Source organism: Gracilinanus agilis, chromosome 3 (assembly GCF_016433145.1).
Source record: "Gracilinanus agilis isolate LMUSP501 chromosome 3, AgileGrace, whole genome shotgun sequence".
Lineage (NCBI taxonomy): Eukaryota > Metazoa > Chordata > Mammalia > Didelphimorphia > Didelphidae > Gracilinanus > Gracilinanus agilis.
Window position 1 is genome coordinate 194,093,647 of NC_058132.1, and position 19,450 is coordinate 194,113,096.

General features: G+C 37.3%; 1 protein-coding gene across 1 annotated transcript in view; it reads left to right on the forward strand.

Annotated features, from left to right (window-relative positions):
• BCO2 (beta-carotene oxygenase 2) overlaps positions 1-14,671 on the forward strand; it is a 30,400-nt gene extending 15,729 nt beyond the window's left edge. The window contains 4 exon segments of the mRNA XM_044666316.1: positions 9,351-9,488; positions 12,795-12,977; positions 13,498-13,608; positions 14,454-14,671. Of these exon segments, the coding sequence (XP_044522251.1) occupies positions 9,351-9,488; positions 12,795-12,977; positions 13,498-13,608; positions 14,454-14,570 (549 nt within the window). The 3' untranslated portion in view covers positions 14,571-14,671.
• The last annotated feature ends 4,779 nt before the right edge of the window (positions 14,672-19,450 follow it).

Here is a 19,450-nt window from a genome sequence, read left to right on the forward strand (position 1 = left end):
GATCAATTCTAGTCAAATTCTAGCCCTGAGGTCAAAACTACTTACTACTTTTATTTATCTAAAATTTATATCCAATCACTCCCCCAAACAAATTTGTGGGACCTCCTAAAATCAAGAAATGACATGAAATAGTAGGTAGAGTACCATCCTGGATTCAAATTCCACTTCTGATATTTACTGTGTAATTCTGGGTAAGTCACTTAACTTGTCCGAGTTTTATGCTATTCCATAGGACTTAGCTGATAATTTGCAGACAGATTTTGATCTTCAGCAGCGAGTTTTCCTGCTGGCTTGAAATTATAATTCTTATGTCCAGTGATAAAAACAAAAAATATAAAATGGGATAACTAAAAATAAAAGTTGAACAAAACTAATTAAAAGTGTCAGAGGAATAAATATTTACTAGACCCATGAGATGAATTTATTACTGCAGTTGAGCACTGAATATAGCCATGTGTTTCCTGGCAGCCAAAGGATAAAAAAGAAATAGGTTAGGTTATATAATTCTCATTTGACAACAAATGAAAACATACATGTTTATGCTTTGGTACTTCAGAGACTTATTTGTAATTCCATCCACTGATTCAGATCACAATACTTGTGATTTTTGTAAATAGGAATTATTTTTGGTTTGGGGATTTTATTGTGATGCCCGAAATTCATGATCTAGTCACTAACCCTCTGGAGTCCAACCTCTCTAAACTTAGTTAAGACTGGTGTTGTGAGGAAGATTAGTTGGTAATTAATTAAGTATTAAGGATGGACCTAGCAGGAAGGACTGGAGCATTCCAAGATGGAATGAAGGAGCAAGAAGTGGCTTGTGCCCCTAGAGAGACTCCATTAGTGGTTGGCACAAACTGTTGCTAGCCCTGGGAGATCTCAGACCTGCATCCAGATTCCCTGGGATCCTGAGTGGTGGGTGGTGGTATCTAGCAAGTGGACAAGAACTGCAGAGCTGCACCAGGTAATTTCAAGCCAGCAGGAAAACTCTCTCTACTTGGGTACCTTGGACCACCTTCGCTTTTGGCATCCTGTGATCATCTGTGGATTTCTGTGAGAAACCCTCAAAGCCACCCACAGGCCCTTTAGCTGTGCTGGTCAAACCTGGTTGGAACCAAGTTTGAAGCTGCCTTCCAGTGACTCCATTACTGTTTCTTTGAGCTCTGCCTGGCCTAGGTCAATTAGAGTTAGTGTAGACAAGTCCTCCCCTTGCCCCTGTGTTTTGCCCTTTAGGGTATTAAGTGTAGAATCCCCTATCCCACCTTTATAAGTTAAACATAATTAAAACTGCTAAAACCTTTTACCTTGCCTGCTGGTTCCATAGACTCTGGCATAGTGGTGAGCTGGGAGACCATTAGCTTAACTGCCATTCTGACTGTTAACAGTTAATAGCAGCTTAGCTGTGTACTCTGGTCTCCCTATCCTGGTCCTGTCTCTCCTTCAACCCAGTGTGTGTACCCACAACCATTTAGATTATATTTTAACATCTCTGGTGCCCCATCTCTTTTACACTAGGTCCTGTATGACAGGCATATAGGGCATTACCATCCCTATTCTTCAGTTCTTTCCAGGTTGGTAGGACATGTAGACTTTATATCCTGATGGTATTCATAACCTTTGGTAAGCCAGGATCACCTTGATGTTGATCATGCATCAGAGTTAGTCCTTTTCCTAGTAATAAATTAAAAAAAAAGAAGAATCTGTACTCCTCACTTTAGCAGTCTCAAAGAAGCTTTCAAAAGTTACAGAACTGGAGAATCTTAGTGTTCCTATGGATCTTCAAGTAAAGAGGAAGAAACTGAGACCCAAAGAGGTCATAAGAAACTCATGGAAGAATTGGGACTAGAATCCAGGTTTCTTGGCTCCAAGTCCAGTGTACTGCAGCACAATGATTCTTCACCATAGCACTTTGATTCCCCATTGTACTCTTCTGCCTGAATTGTTGATTATACTTGTAAGTTATACATTTATGGGTTGTCTAAGTTTATAGATGTGGCTCATTGGTGGCTTGGAGAGTTATGACCTGAGGTCTGGCTTACCTTTGCAGAATAGGAGAAAGGCCATACCTGCCTCCCCTGGGCAAAGTCTCAAAGAGGGATGTTAAGCTAGAAACATATCTATCTACCATTTTTCAAATATCTCTTTTCTAGAGGTATGGTAGGTTCAGAAAGAAAGCTGCTTCCCTGGGAATGCTCTTATGAGGCAGTGTAGCCCTTAGCTTACCCTCACCAGCTTACTCCACACCAAATGCTTTTCATACACAAAAAATCACAAATAGCAATTAAATAGCATTTAATTTATTATTAATTACTTAACCCCTCTAATTATTTAATTATTTAGGTTTGATTTGAGCCTATTATTATATTATTTTATTGTTGTATGCAAATTATAAATGTTTTATATAATTATATACTTTTAATTTAATATTTATTATTAATGTTTAATTTAATTAATCAGAATAAAAATAATTAATTAGAAAATCACAAATAGCAATTAAACTCATTTATCCAAGCAAAAAACAAATTGAAATCTGAGTTCTATACATTTGAATTTCCAGATAATATTCAAGAGTAAATGAGCCCTTCAGATGGGAGTAATATAAAATCTCAGCTCAAACTAGGAGAGAGAAAATTATCTCGCCCAGGGAATGTTCTCTCTCAGTAGTCTCTAGAATTGCAAATCCCAGGCTTTAAGGAATATGATGGGGCCAGCTCCTATCCATGTCTACAGCTTGAGGGTAGGGCTGGTGGGAGAAGGTGTGATTCCAATCTATCAAAGTTGTCTCTCTTGATGACCTCCCAGGAGGTCTTCTAACCATGGGTATTTTTGAAATGTTTGGAACCAATTGAAATAAGTTCCTTAAGGCAGACACAGAGGGATATGCTCAAAATTCTCCCAGACAATCTGGAACTATACCTCCTACTGCTTACTATGCTGGTATCTTTCCTCAAAACTGCTCAAGACTCAGTTAGAAGTCTAATTACCCAATAAGTCCAATGCTGATTTTTTGATAAGTTCTGACATGTTAACATTGTGTACTATTGATTAAAGAATGATACATATGCTTTAAAACAGGAATTAAAAAAATTTTTTTTTTGTTATGGAACCCTTGGCAGTCTGGTATAGCCGATGGATACACTTTTGGAATAATGATTGTTGCCTATATTTGCAGCTGAATGAAATGCTAAATTTCAATTCGAGTTTAATGAAAATAAAGGTGTGATTATTTTCCCCCTTTAATTTCTTGGACCCTCTGAAATCTAACCATGGACCTCTGGAGAGTCTGTAGATGCCAGATTAAGAATCCACTGCTTTGGAAACAAACCTACAAGAGCCCCTGGGTAACGCAAAGTGCCAGACTTGGAGTTGGGAGGGCTTAGGTTCAAATTCAACCTCAGATACGTCCTATGTGACTTCTTGGCCAAGTCATTTAACCTCAATTGCCTAGCCCTTACCAGTACTTAATATCTATTCTAAGACAGAAAATAAGGGTCTAAAACCAACCAATCAACAAACTTAGGGAACCCAGAGGTGACATTTCAGGGCAAAAATTGAGGAGCCTTGTATTCTTAACCAGACAGTGTGCCAATCCACTTCTCCATTGGGGCACTAGGTAGGAATGGCCTATATTTTCCTCAAAAGGGAGAATCTGTTCCAGTGCTTAGATAAACTCTAAACTATATAACACGAAGTACATTTTGAAGGGCAGGTGTAAGTTGTATGAACTATAAAAAGATCTTGAATTAGCCTCAGTAGACCATCGACATATAACTATATCCTGACTGGTCTGCCAAGTTGAGTTGGTTGTCAATGGCTTCTCGAGTAGCTGAATGAGCTGACTTGTCAGGTGAGATTATTGAATATCATCCTTTTAACTGCTGGAGAATGTGTGTCAAATATAATGATTTTCATTTTGTAATAGTTAATGCTAAGCTCCTCTTTCTAACAATTAGCCAACAGGCTCAGCTGTTTCTTAAGTCTGCTCCTAATTAGAGATAATAAAGCCATGTAATCAGCATCGAGGCAGGTGCTTGTTTTCCCATTTGCTATGGCTAAAGGACATGCATCCAATTTATCAAATGACTGTCCTGCTTATTTAAATATAGATTGTAACAAGGTGTGGGCTGGGTCAGAACCCTGTTCTGTGGCATTTCTGATTAGCACTTCATTTATCTTTAAATTGTTCCACCCTAATTTTAGCAGTAGTTATTATGATGTACATTTTAAAGAAAAATTAACAGACTGGGAGTAATAATAATAGCTGGAAATTATACAACTCTTTGAAGTTTACAAAGTGTTTTACTAATATTATCTCATTTTATCCTCCTAACAACACTGGAAGGTAGCAACCCTCCTATTGTTATCCTTCTTTCGCTGTTGAGGAAATTGTATCAGAGAAAGGTTAAATGACGTGCCCAGGGTTGTACACTTAACAAATGCAAATATGAACTCAGGCTTTCCTAATTTCAGAACAAGTGCTCTGTCCTCTGTAACACCTAGATATCTCATTTTATTTATTTACTTATAGCAGAATGAAATAATTTGCTCTATAGACTGTGTTGCTATCGGCCATGTGTGGAGCTGTAGTTGAACCTGATTGACACTGGGAAGGCACTAGTTTAGGTGGGAGAAATGTTCTGGACATTGCAGAACCCATTGTAGTGAGCATGGTTCAGTAGAAAAGGCATTGAATTTGGGGTCAAAGGACTTAGGTCCAAACCCAGGCTCTGCTAATTAGTATCGATGCAACCTCAAACAAGTCACTTCACTTCTTTTGGCCTCAGTTTTCTCATCTGCAAAAATGAAAGAATCAGATTAGATGATTTCCAAGAATCCTTCTTGCTCTGAATATATGTTCCCTTCCAGTTCTAAATCCTTTAATAATCTATTTGTCAGGCTCAGAGGCAGTGGAATTCAGGGGCAGAAAAAGTTTCAGGAGAAATCAATCCCTTTAAACCAAGATTAGAGAATTACAGAATTTCAGTTGGATGGGACCCTAGAGGCTGTCAGCATAATGGAGGGACAAAAGAAATGAAATGAGGTGCAGAGATGAAGGAAAGGAAATAGGAAGGATCATATGATCCACAGACTAGAGATTTCCCCCAAGAGACTTTCCATGCTGCTGCTGACAAATCAGAACCTCTGGGCTGAGACTGGTTGAGTGCACGTTCACATTTGCCCCGAGCTGCTGTAGGGAGGGCACTTGAGGGAAGTAATTAGAATGTACAGGGCTCATGTGTGTCTGACAAATCTTGTGCATGGGGCAAGTAAGCATAGTTTTGGTTACTGGGAGACTCTGGATATGATGCTTATGTGTGTGTGTCCATGCACTTTATTAATTGCTCTCCCTTTGGGAATTGCAGCCAAGTTAACTGTGCTTGTATTCCTATTGCTGGTCAGTTGTTTTGGTCCTGTCCGACTCTTCATGACCTCGTTTGGGGTTTCTTGGCAAAGATACTGGAGTACTTTGCCATTTCTTTTTCCAGATCATTTTGAAGACGAGGGAACAGAGGCAAACAGGGTTAAGTGACTTGCCTATGGTCACAAAGCTAATAAGTATTTGAGGCCATATTTAAACTCAGGTAGATGAGTCTTTCTGGCTCTGGGTCTGGTACTCTATCCACTGTGCCTCCTAGCTGCCATGTAACCCTCTAGTGTCATATGGATATGGATCCTGCCCAGAAGCTTATATATTGAGAGAGAGAAAAAGGGAAGAACGAGAGGAGAGAGAGGGAGGGAGAGAAAGTAATAAAATGATCTACCTAGAGTCATTGGACATTCTGTCCCTGAGAACATATGCTATGACCATTACCCTGCCCTAAGGGGGAATCTGTGCCAATAGTTAGGGAACCTGACAGAAATAACCATCTCAAGCAATTAAATCATCAATAATTCTGTCTCCTTGGTTAGAGCTGTAAGTGAAATGTCCCCTAGAATTACTCCACGGACTAGCACACAACATTATGAGATTGTGAGGATAACTGGATCTGACAAGGCATTTTCCTCTTTGGTTCAGACAGTTATCCATGAGAAATGTCCCATAGGGAAACAATCTCCCCAATCCAGATTTTCTGTGGACAAAGCTTTGGCAGAACTAATTCCTATGCCGGCACTCAACTTTGCTAAAATAATTTTCAGCTATGTTTAGGAAAAATGCTATTTGTTGTATTCCAGATACCTGAAGGCTCCATGTGCACCTGATGAGGAGGGCTGTAGATGCTCAGACCTTCCAGATTAGTCTTGTCAGGAAGACGGATCAGAGTTGGAAGCACTTCATTCTTGCTATTTTACAAGGGATTTTAGAAACTAACTCATTAATTTTTTAAGCCCTTATCTTAGAAGTCTTAGAATCGATATTGCGTATTGGTTCCAGGGAAGAAGAGAAGTAAGGGCTAGGCAATGGGGATTATATTACTTGCCCAGGATTACTCAGGATCACACGGCTAGGAAGTGTCTGAAGCTAGATTTGAACTCAGGACCTCCCCTCTCTGGGCCTGGTCTCCTGAGCCTCCTAGCTACCCCCTAATTTTTATTTTAACCCTTACATTCTGTCATAGAATTGATACTAGGCATCTGTTTCAAAGCAGAAGAGTAGTAAGGGCTAGGCAATAGGAACCAGGTGATTTGCCCAGGGTTACACAGTGAGGAAGTATCCGAGGCCAAATTTGAATTCAGGATGAGAGTCAAAGACTCTCCAAGCTAGAAAGGACCTTATAGACCAGGAGTCAGCAACCTTTTTGGCCTTGAGAGCCATAAACGCCACATTTTTAAAAATGTAATTTCGTGAGAGCCGTACAGTGCTCACAGTGCGCGCTCCTGTAACAGCACCTGAAAAAAAATTGACTTTATGGCTCCTGCAGAAAGAGCCATATCTGGCCCTCAAAAGAGCCAGATATGGCTCGAGAGCCATACGTTGCCGACCCCTGTTATAGACCATCAGGTCCATTCCATTCTTGAACAAGAATCCCCTTGATAACCTGCCTGACAAGCAATTGCTTGAAGATCTGTCTTGAACGAGTACATTCAGGGGCAGCTAGGTAGTTCATGGATTGAGAGCCAGGCCTAGAGACAGGAGGTTTGGGGTTCAAATCTGGCTTCAGACACTTCCTAGCTGTGTGATCCCAGGCAAGTCACTTAACCCCCATTGTTTAGCCCTTACTGCTCTTCTGTCTTGGAACCAAGATGTAAGGTAAGGGTTAAAAAGAAAAAAAAAGTATAGTCTACCTCCTGAGGCAGCCCCATTATATTTTGAAGAGTTCTAAAGGTATGAAAGTTTTTTTTTTCTTAAGTGGCACCTAAAATTGACCTCTTTGCAACTTCTACTCATTTCTTCTAGTTCTGCTTTTGAGGGCTTGATAGTTTGAGAATTTTTGGACAAAAATGGGGGATTCCAACAGTGGTGTTATAACTTTCATCTTGTCTTGCCAGGGGACTTTGATGACTCTGGAAGAGGGAGTGAGGCCAATGACTTCACTTAAATTCAACTTATGCAAGAGTCAAAAGACATCAACAGTGATGTCATTTTGATCATCTTCCAATACAAAGGATAACATCTAACCAACCAACCTTGATCCTAAAGTGCTTTTTAAGAAGTATTCTCACTCTATTCAATTTTTGTGGACTTCAGATTTAGAGAAGAAAGTAGAGAAGTTTTAGAGATTTGTCACGAGAGGTATATCAATCTACTTATATTTATCCTAATAGGTATAAAAGGAATTCTAATACTTTAGTTCAGGATCCTCTATTCTGCCTCCCTCCAAAAACCTGAATAGAAAGATTCAGAACCACCTGGTTATTTTCTAAAGTTAGACTTATAGAGAGATTGCCTTGGGGAGGTTCTGCCTGGATATGATTTCTCACCCAAATCCTTTTTAGTACATGCAAAGGGCTGACTGGGAATCCTGGTTAAGACAGAAAGGTAGGTTGGAGACCATGGTTTTTAGTTTGTGGAGTTTGAATGTTTGGAGATAAGTAAACAACTTTGTTCTAGTAGCTCTCCTGAGATACTCATGAAGCTGGACTTATTACTTTCTTAGGGAATGGGGTGGGCTGGAAAGAGTTTTGTTTATAATTTTGCAGAGTTCCCAAAAGCTTTGTGATGTTAGGTGTTGAAGGGAATACCTCCTTCATAGGGCAGCCTAGAAGTTTGGCAGGGCAAAATTTAGGACTAAGGACTGGAGAAGGAGATCTATATGGGGCTGCTAAATGAACCAATCAAGAACAAAATCACTACAACAGAAATCAGAGAACCTGGATCAGAACCCCAACTCTACTACTTACCATCTGCTGGATTTTAAGCAACTTCTCTAGGCAACAGTTTACTCATCAGCACAATAAAAAGTGAACTTTCTAAATCCTTTTGTTCAAGTTGCTGATATAATATTTTAAAATGAAAGTAACTAAATGAAATCAGATGCAATGAAAAGCTAGCAAAGATAAAGTGGAAATTCTGAAAAGATTAACAGGACCATTAATGACCCAACAAGACCCTTTGTCTAAAGTGTCCTAGGATAGTGGTTCTCAAAGTATGGTCCTGGAATCCTGGGATTCTCTAAGACCCTTTCAGAGGGTTCATGAACTCAAAATTATTTTCACAATAATACTTACATATTTAATTTCTGATATGGTAAATACCGATAGCTATAATCCACATAAACATTTTAGGTGGTGTCCTTAATGAATTTTAAGAGCTTAATAAAGAAGCCCTAAGACCAAAATAATTGAGGAGATAAAGTTGGATTTCTTTACCAAAAGAAACTTTTAAAGTCTCCAGGGATCAAACACTGAACATTTTCTTTGTACAATCATAGCAAAACCCTGTTGTATCTCTCTCTCTCTCTTTTTTTTAATACTATATACCAGAGAATTGAATTTAATTATCAATTAAGGCAAAGTTCAGCTGTTCCACTAGTCATCCCCATTCAGATCCAGGACAAGTAACAAAAAAGAAGTGTTTCTATACTTGGCAACTCACAGTGGCCCTTGAAGTTAAAGAATGCATCTATTATTTACATGACAGTTTAAAAAATATGTAACATAATCCAGACTAGTTGTTTAAAACATTCAATAGTAAATTATTGGAAACTTGGATACAATGGGAACTTTCTAGTATGTAAAAAAGTAGTTGCAGGGGAGAAGTATTATTATCAGACTACAGGCCACCTTTTCTCAGGTTAGTATCCAGGAAATCCAAAGAGAGGATGATATATCTAGCACTATGCTATGTTCATAGTAGGCATGCATTGAGTAATTGATGAATGGACAGGCATTAGACAGACCATGACCCTTTTCCGTGAGGTAGCAATGTACTACTCTGTTTCTTCAATCATAACCCTCTGTTTCTTTAACAGGTCTACAATTCTGTGGCAAGAGCTTTCCCCCGAAGATTTGTTTTGCCATTGGGTATCAGCATGAAGGCCTCCGTGGGACAGAACCTCAGCCCATTGACCTATTCATCAGCTAGTGCTGTAAAACAGGCGGATGGAACGGTATTCTGTAAAGGCCCATTGATTAAAACTTTGGACTTTGGGAGCATTACGCACATAGGAGCTAATTGCCTTATGGCTTGGGGTCTAGTAGGTTTCATAAAATGAAGCTTGGAAGAGTAGGATCATTTTCTAGACAAAATTCCACTCCCATTTTCTCTTGTGACTGGGCTAGAGTGAACATAAGATACTTGTTGATCCATGAAATGTTATAGTGCCATGCAGTATTGCTCATCCTCAGCTCACCACATATAATTGATCTCAGGGAGTAGATAGGAGTATAGACTGCTATACTCTGTACTCAGGAGTATAGAACACACATAAAACAGTCTTAAGTGCATGGTATGTGTAAGCACCTGAGATTGACACTATGGTGGGATGGCTCCAATTTCTTTGAATCTGTATATTCAGAGCCTTTCTTCCCACCACCCCAACTAATCAGTAGATTGGACTTTTAAAAATGCATACTAAAGTAATCTAAAATCTCTCATGTTTTTCATAGAAATTCCAGAAGTAAGAATAGTTGAGAAGCTGGCAATGTGTGCTCAATTTGGAGTCAGATCAATTAAGCAAGTAATAAATATTTATTAAGCCCCTACTATGTGTCTGCTCTGTGCGTAGCATAGGAAATACTAAAAAAGGGGCATAAGACAGGTCCCTGCCTTCAAGGAACTTACAACCTAATGAACCAGGATTTGATTCCCACCTTTATGACTTTGGGGAAACCACTTAATCATTGTGGCCCTTAGTTTCCCCAACTATTAAATGGTATTTGCCTAGATCAGTGGGGTCTAACTGAAATAGAAAGAGATGTTTTATTATTTATGTCGTATCTATGTGTCAATGTATGTATTTTGTTAAATGTTTCCCAAATACATGAAAACAAAACAAAACAAAAACAACTTCCTACATTCTTGCTTAGAATAGCTACTACGTATAAGTTCCAAGGCAGAAGACCAGTAAGGGGTAGGCAGTGGTGCTTAAGTCCAAAGGACAGAACCTCAGTCCACTCACCTATTCATCAGCTAGGGTCACATAGCCAGGAAGCCATAAAACCAGGAAGCTGCCTGTGGCCAGAAAGCAGCAAAGGCTAAGATCAAATTTGAACCTAGTACCTATCATCTCCAGGTCTAGTGGCTCCAACTACAATTTAAACTGTTTCACCACACTTCGTGGCTTTAGCCTTGAGTTTGACAACTCTGGCTGAGATGACCTCTATCCTTCTAGGCCAAAAACTTTGACCTTCTGATAAAATATGACCAGAAAATTCAGTTTTCAATTCATTTTCCAAACTCTGGAGGTACTAATCTAAGCCTCACAATTATTTTAAACAACTCTCTAAATCTCTCTGCCAGGAAGCAATTAATTTTTAAAAAGATTTTATTGATCTCTTCTTAACATCATGTATTCCCCTGTCTACTTCTAGTCATCCCTTAAAATGAAGAATTTATGAAAAAGGAAGAAGAGAAAAATAATTCATCAAAACTGATCAACACATGAAAATACCAGCTGTTAAATGCAGTATTCCAAACTTATAAACCCCATATTCTCCACCTTTGCAGAGGAGTGGAGTAGAAAAAGAAATATTTTCATATTTCTTCTTTGGGCCCAAGCGTGTTCTTTGTGATTCTGCAACATTAAGTTTCAATTATTTTGTAGTTACTCTTTTCACTTACATTGTTATAGTCGTTTTGTGTATTGCTTTCTTGATTCTACTTCTCTTTTCCATCAATTTATGTAAATCATTTCATGTTTGTCTGTATTCATCATGTTTGTTGTTTCTTACAGCATAGGAATATTCCATTGAATTCTTGTACCATTATTTGTTTATCAATTCCTTAATCTGTGGACATCTACTTTGTTTCAGTTCGTTTCCACCACAAAAAAATTGCTGATGTATGTGTGTGGAACCTTTTTATTTTTAATGACCCCCTGACAATTGATAGTTGGCATTAAAGGTTCTTGGGTGAAAGGTTATGGGCATTTAAATTATTTTATTACATAATTCCAAATTGTTTTCCAGGATGGTTGTGCCAATTCATAGCCCTACCAACAATGCATTAGTGTGACAGCCTTTCTACAATCCCTTCAACACTGACATTTTCACCTTTGCCAATTTACTGGAAATTAAGTAAAACCTCAGGAGAATGTACTCCCTCCTTACCTATACCTCACAGAGTCTCTTTCTTCCTTTAAGATGTAAGACAAGGACCATCTTTTGCATGAAAGCTTTCCTGATTTTTACCAACTGCTAGTGTTCTTCCTTCTAGAAAATCTTATATTTAACTACTTTTGCATATATCTGTATTCACTCTATATTTATACTGTATACCCCCACTTACCCACCCATCTACCTCCCCCATCTCCCTCATTAAATATAAACTTCTTATGAGTAAGGATTATTTCTTTTGTTGTGTCTCCAATACCTGGCACATAATAGATACTTTATAAATACTTATTTATTGATATTCTTTGACCACTTTTCTATTGAGGAATAGTTTTTATCTTATTTATTTCTATAAGTTATCTCTATCTTTTAGCTATCAAACTGTTACCAAAGATTTTTGATTCAAAGATTCCCCCCCCCCCCCCAGGTTATCTGGTTCTTTTCTTTTCCTAGATATGTTAATTTTGTTTGTGCCAAAGCTTTTTAATTTCAAATAATCAACATTATTTTATCTTTTATAATGGCCTCTATCCCATGTCTGGTTAAGAATTCATCCCTTATCGATAACAATGAAAGGCATATGATCTGCTGCTCTTATAATTTTTTTCATGGTATGATATTTAATATTCAGGTCATTCTATCCAATTTTCCTTTCCTGTTTTACCAATTTTGAATTTATGGTATAAGGTATAATGGAATATGGTATAATATGTTGGTCTAAGGTTAATTTCTTCCAGGATGCTTTTCAATTTTCTCAGTTCTAAATGAAATAAAGAATTCTTTCTTAAGTAATTTTTTATATTTGGATTTAGCAAGCACTGAGTTAATCAGTTCTGTTGCTTTGGATTCTTCCTTATTTAGACTGTCCCATTGATCTACTTTTCGATTTTTAACCAATACCAAGTGGTTTTGGTTATTATTGCTTGATATAATTTGAGGTCTGGAAGTGTTATTCCCTCTTAATTCTCTTTTAAGTACTTCCCTTAATTTTCTATATTTTGTTTCTCTAAATCAATTTTATTATTCTCTTACTTAGTTCTGTAAAGTATCCCTTTGGTAGTTTGTGTTGGCATTAAATCTGTAAATAAACTTTGGTAGTATTGTAAGAGAACACTTTATGTTTCCTTTGGGGTCTCTTCTAGATCTGGTGCTCTCATGAAAATCTCCATCACAAGGATCTGGAGGAGGAGGGGGGCCTAGAATTTCCCCAGATCAACTATACCCAATACAACAGCAGGAAGTACAGATTCTTTTATGGCTGTGGCTTTCGGCACCTGGTGGGAGATTCCCTAATCAAAGTTGATGCTGTGACCAAAAAATTAAAGGTAAAAACATAAGAAAATCTCCATTTATTTAAAGCTTTCAATACCTATTTTGTTATTTGGCATTAAAAGAAATGATAGCTGCTAAGATGCTTAATTTTCAAGCAACCTTATCACCTACTATATTTGAGAGGTATGAAATCCCTTTTGGTACATAGATTATGAATTAATTTTCTTCAGGGAATGTAAATAGAAGACCAGGAGTACCAAAAAATAATTTCATGCATGATGTTTGGAGACAACAATAGGATTAAACTATTAGGACAATCCCACTTCACATTGGGAGGAAAAAAAATTATGTTGGTTGATGATATCTGGCTCTAGGAAAGTTTATCTTCTGTTCTCCTCCATTCTTTTTTCTCCTTTCTCCCTGCTTCCTCATCAGTCAGTCTAATTTAGTAAACTTATTTTTTTTTTTGGTGGTGTGTATTTGAATGTCATTGTGGGTAACCAGTTCGGTTGGGAGTGAGAATAACCACACATAATTCTAACGAGCTACTAACCTCTTCCTTATGTATCTTAGGTATGGAGGAAGGATGGATTTTATCCCTCAGAACCTGTTTTTGTTCCAATACCAGGAGCCAATGAAGAAGATGGTGGGGTTATTCTTTCTGTAGTGATCACTCCCAACCAGGTAACTTTGTTTCCTTCTTGGTCAAGATAAAAATATAGTTTAAATAGTTCAATGCTTAGAATTATTTAGCTCATCTTCAACAGAGAGAAGGGATTACTTTAATTTTTATCTTTATATCTCCTATGCGTAAATAGGTGATTAATAATTGTTGCTGAATTAAGTTAAATGAATGCCCAGTGGATATAGCTCAGTCAGGCCTGTATGCTTTTCCTTTTCTTTTTCTTCCTCTAACCCAATCATTATTACACCGTAGAGCTCACTGTCCTTTTCTTCTTTTTTTATTTTTATGAAACTGACATAACTATGCTATGTACAGTTCTGCCAATTTATATCAATCACTCAAGATGCATTAATTAAGCATCTATCATGTAGGAGACACTTTGATAGGTGTTGTTTCATCAAAACAGCAAAGAATTTAACACCCTAAAACATGGCATGGCAGCTCTAAAGTGCTTATTATTAATGACTATTTCCTCTGTACTTTTCCAATGTCTCGAATTTCCTCTTTCTCCTTTTCTTATTGAATCTCTATCTGTCTTGTAAAGCCCAATCACTGAACCCCATTGTTAGTAACAATCTTCCACCTTAGACCCCAGGTATCACTGTTTTGAATCTCTGTAATGTACTTATGCAATTTTGGGTACTCTTGACCTTTTAGATTATACATTTTTTGAGGACAGAAACTAGCTTATCTCAACTTTACAGCTTCTGCTAGTACTGTGCAATGTATCTACTGTGTAGTCCAAACAATTAAGGGTTTCTTATCTCTTGACATGAACTGATTCTAAGTTCTTTTTCTGTAGTCCCTCTTCCTTTTAAGGAAAGAGTGTTGTTTTCTTTTCCAGAATGAAAGTGCCTTTCTATTGGTGTTAGATGCTAAGACCTTTGAAGAGCTGGGCCGAGCAGAAGTGCCTGTGCCAATGTCCTATGGTTTCCATGGCACTTTTGTTCCCAGACACTAAGGATGCTGTCAAGGCTATGAAGACCAAGTAGGAAATGAAACACCCTAGTACATCAGCACCCAGAGATTTCTTCCTTATTCAACCAAATGAACCAATAAACATTTATTAATTATCTACTATGTGGCAGGCACTGTGCTAAATAAACACTGAGGATTTAAAAAAAAGGCAAAAGACAGCTCTTGCCCTCAAAAAGTTTATAATCCATTCCGAGCGCCTGCACCTAAGAAAAAGAGACTGTTGTCTTGATCATCTAAATCATGGACACTGGAGAGTAACTTTGAATTTTCCATGAAAAATACCATTCATGAGAGTGTATAATTTTGTATTCTCAGAGTGCTTTTATTATTAAGCTGAAAAAAAAGAAAATATTAAGTTGGATCACAATATCTCAAATTTGTATAGCATTCTAATAATAAGAAAACCCTCTTACCTTTTGTCTTAACATCGGCACTGTGTAGTGGTTCTAAGACAGAAGAGCATTAAGGGCTAGGCAATGGGGGGGGGGGCGGTTTAGTGACTTGCCCAGGGTCACACAGCTAGGAAGCGTCTGAGACCAGATTTGAATCTAGGACCATCTCTAGGTCTGACTCTCAATTCACTGAGCCACCCAGCTGCCCCACAGCATTCTAATTTTTAAAATTAGTTTTCTTTCTTCCTGAACTTAGCAAATACCAAATAGAATGTATATCTCTGCATTTTGAAAAATATTGTATATAAAACTGTAGATTTCATAAATACATATTTATGTATTATATATTTATATACATATACAATATAGGTATACACATGGCTCTCTCCTACGTACAGCTTGTTTTTCCTTTTTAACTGTATTATAAGACTTACAGCTTTCAAAGTTCTATTTGTTAGTTCTTCCTCCTGGCCTTCATACAGTTATTTCCATTTTAATAAAAAGAACTCCAAAGTGATCCTTTTTTCTTTTCCTTTTTCCCCTTCCTTTCTCTTCTTGCTCTCTCTTCCTCCTCACCTTGGGGAAAAAAATAGAAACAAAGCCCTTGTAACAAATGTACAGTTAAGAAAAACAAATTTTCACCGTATCTGAAAATATATTTTGCTGTTTATGTACTATTTTAACATGCCATAAAAATAACAATTCAAATTTATATAGAGCTTTAAAGTTTACAAAGTGTTTTTCTCACAAAGGCCCTGTCAGGTAAGGAGTATAAGTATGTATAATATTAGATCCATTTTACAAAAGAGGAAATGAATTCTCAAGTGTTAAATGCTTTGTCAGTCATCAATCATAAAAGTAAATTCCATAGGGGTAGCTAGGGTAGTACAGTGGATAGAAAGCCAGGCCTGGAATAAGGAGGTATTGGATTCTAATCTGACCTCAGACATTTTCTAAATGGGTTACTCTGGTCAAGTTACTTAATCCCAATTACCTAGCCCTTACCACTCTTCTGCCTTAGAACAGATACTTAGTATTTTAATTCTAAGATGGGAGGTAAAGGTTAAAAAAAATTGTGTCCTAGTCTGGATGTGAACCCAGGTATTCTTGACTTTACATTTGGTACTCTATCCACTACACCATACTGTCTCATTGTATCTTCTGTTTATATAAATTTTCTCATTACATCTTCACAACAGCTATTTGAGGTAGGTAGGCATAGTTTGCTATACTTATTTTACAACTCATAGATTTAGAACCAGAAGGGACCTTGGGAATTATTTATAGATAAGGAAACTGAGGAATATAGAAAGAAACTGATTTGATTAAGCTCTCAGATAGTAATGGAACTTCAATCTAAGCCTGGGTCCTCATACTGTGTAAGTTCAGCACTTGCTCCATTTCACCAAACTGGCAATTTCATAACTTTTCCAAAGACATCTAGCACAGTGAATTTATGGAAGGGCATAGGATTAAAAGAGCATAACTTTAGAGCTGGAAAAGATTTTAGAAGCCACTGAGTTCAACCTCCTCATTTTAGAGATAATGAAAAGAAGGCTTGGAGAGAGTGAGTTGCTCAGGATTACAGAGCTGGTAAGTAAGTTGGTAATTAAGCATTTAGTTTTTATTTTATTATTAATAGATATTAGTAGATATAGATATATAATAATATGTGTATTATATATATTATTTGTATTTATTTTATTATATTATTTTATATAACATATGTATAAATATAATATATAATAATACAAGAAATTAAGTATTTAAGGTTAGGATTTGAACTTAGGTCTTCTAATCCCAAATCCAGTGCTCTATCTACTACACCATGATGGATCACCTATATAAGAGTTCTGCAGATGGGCCTGCACGGACAGGTTCTAAACTGCATTGTTGGGGGGTAGGGCAGGAACTCCTAAACTGATGAGATCACATTTCCATGTGAGAGCTTCAAGTTACCAGTTGGCAAGTATTCAAAATATAGGCCTTCTGAATAAGACAAGAAGTATACTTCTTCTAATTTCAAATGCTTCTACTTGTTTTTCCATCATACTAGGATACTATTCACATCACTTTTTCACTGGCCATATATATCACCCTTAGGCAATAAAAAAATTCAATAGAAAACTAAGCCATATTGCTATCACTGTGGATAAAAAAATGATGACTTTTTAGGGTGAGGGGGGAAGGGAAGAAGAAATTAAAATGATTACTATTAAAAACAAAACAAAACAAAACCCTTACTTTTTGGCTTAGTATCAATTCTAAGACAGAAAAATGGCAAGGGCTAGGCAATTGGGGTTAAGTGACTTGCCCAGGGCCACAGTGAGGAAGTATCTGAAACTACTTTTGAACTCAGGTCCTTCCAGCTTTAGGTCTGGCGTTCTTTCCATCATGCTACCTAGATTATTACTTCTTTGCATTTACTATTAGGCACCTGTATATTAATTCTACTTCCCATTCTTGCCTTCCCTCTCCTTTTTAACAACTGCCTTAGTTCATATTGTGCATGATGTGCCTGTCTGTAAACTCACTCAAGAGAACATTAGTATCGTCCCCAAAGATCCTGTATTTCATAGGGCTCAAAAGGAGATAAAGATAAAACACTAGAGGGGATTCCAAAAGACACCTTCATCCATAAGAGATGTCAGAACAGGCCAAATAAATCCAAAACATATGAACTATGAATCTAGTCAAGTCTACCTTCTCCCATCAAACACGTATCCAACATTCCCCCCAACTCAATTTTGGTATAGTGTAATGCAATACAGTGGAAGGTCAGTAAGCAGCAAACACCTTTAAAATTAATCCACTTTTGAGATTTGCTTTTAATTTCCATAGAAAGTGGGAAACTAGCTTTCCACATTAGCTTACTCAACTATAGTTATGCATTGACAGAAATTGGACACCAGATGGCAACACAGGCCACATAATTCCTGAAATTCATTTACATTATTAACTTGGCTACTCTATTTCTCCTTGGCTCAAGAGCAGTCAGAACACCTGGCTGATGTTGCCAATTGCATTTAGGAACCCCTCACCTGCTCATCTGCAAAACATTTCATATGTAATTGGAATGCATAAAAACATTTCACTTACCTGTTTTGTTGAACCTGTGCACAAATTCAAAAACCCTTGTATCATAGAATTTAGAACTGGAAGGGAATTTGGGGATCATCTGGTCCTAGTGATCAACCAGTTTAACCATCTCTTATTACAAACGAGGAAACTGAAACCCAAGAAGGTTAAGTGATTTGTCTAAGGTCACACAGGTAATGAGAAGCAGAGTCAAGATTCAAAGGAGCTAGATCTTTTGGCTCCAGATTCAGATATCTCATCATCTCTGTGATACAACTGGCCCCTGGGTGGGAATAATGAGACACTAGGAAGGAAATAAATTTAATTGTTTTTATTTAGTCATTTTCAGTTGTGTCCAACTCTTCTTGACCCCATTTGGGATTTTTGTGATTAAGAAACTAGAATGTGTTGCCATTTCCTTCTCCAGTTCATTTTATATATGGGGAAACTGAGGCAAACAGTTATCACTCCTCCCCTCCTTATACTACATAAATGTTAGCTATATCGATGGTGTTATTATTATTATTGTTTGCTCTATTTGAATTTCCCTTGTTAAAATTTGCGGAGATTCAGAATGACAGCCATCTTTTCCTACCTGGCCTATTTTGAGCCCTTTTGCCTCCCCACATAATATTTCCCTTCCTTAGCAGTATAATAATCAACAAGGTTATAAGACAGGGCCTCTCCTATGTTGTTGGCTCTCCCCTTTTTTGATGAACTTTTATACTGAGGAAATTAGATTTAAGTGAACCTCAAGGAATACTGTGGAGGGGAAATGAAGTCACTAAACAGCAGTCTGACAAGTGTGTTGGCAGAGAAGGAATTCCATTTCATTTCCAAATGCACGGGAAAAACTTCCCTATTTGTTTATTAATCAGTGATACAGCTTCCATTTCATCTTTCAGATGTATTTAGTGTAATCATTTTCTGACACTGGAGGTATGAACTTATTAGATTTGGAAGAGTGATACTGAAAGAGATAATGATGGAGTTGAGATCACTTTCAGTTGCCACTTCAAGAGTCTTACTATTCTTTAAAAACTGGGATTGCCCTATGTTAGATTAATTTGCAAATACATAAGTGTAATGGAGGATTGGGCCAATAGGAGTCGCATCCCCAGTCCTTTGTTAAATGATGAATTCAAAGAAATATATATATTTCCATATATCCCACAAGGAAGATTTCCTTAATAATGGGTTGTTTGTAAGACTGTATATGAAACTTTACTCAGATAGTTAATATTAGGTCAAAATGAATTTTTAGAAAGCTTTTTTCCTTAAACTTTTTGGGCTAACAAGGAGAATTGTGTGATCTGGGGGCTGCTATATCTGGGGGCACTGTTCCTTAAGCAGCCAAGCCACCTTCATTGATTTATCGTAGCTCTACCCTACC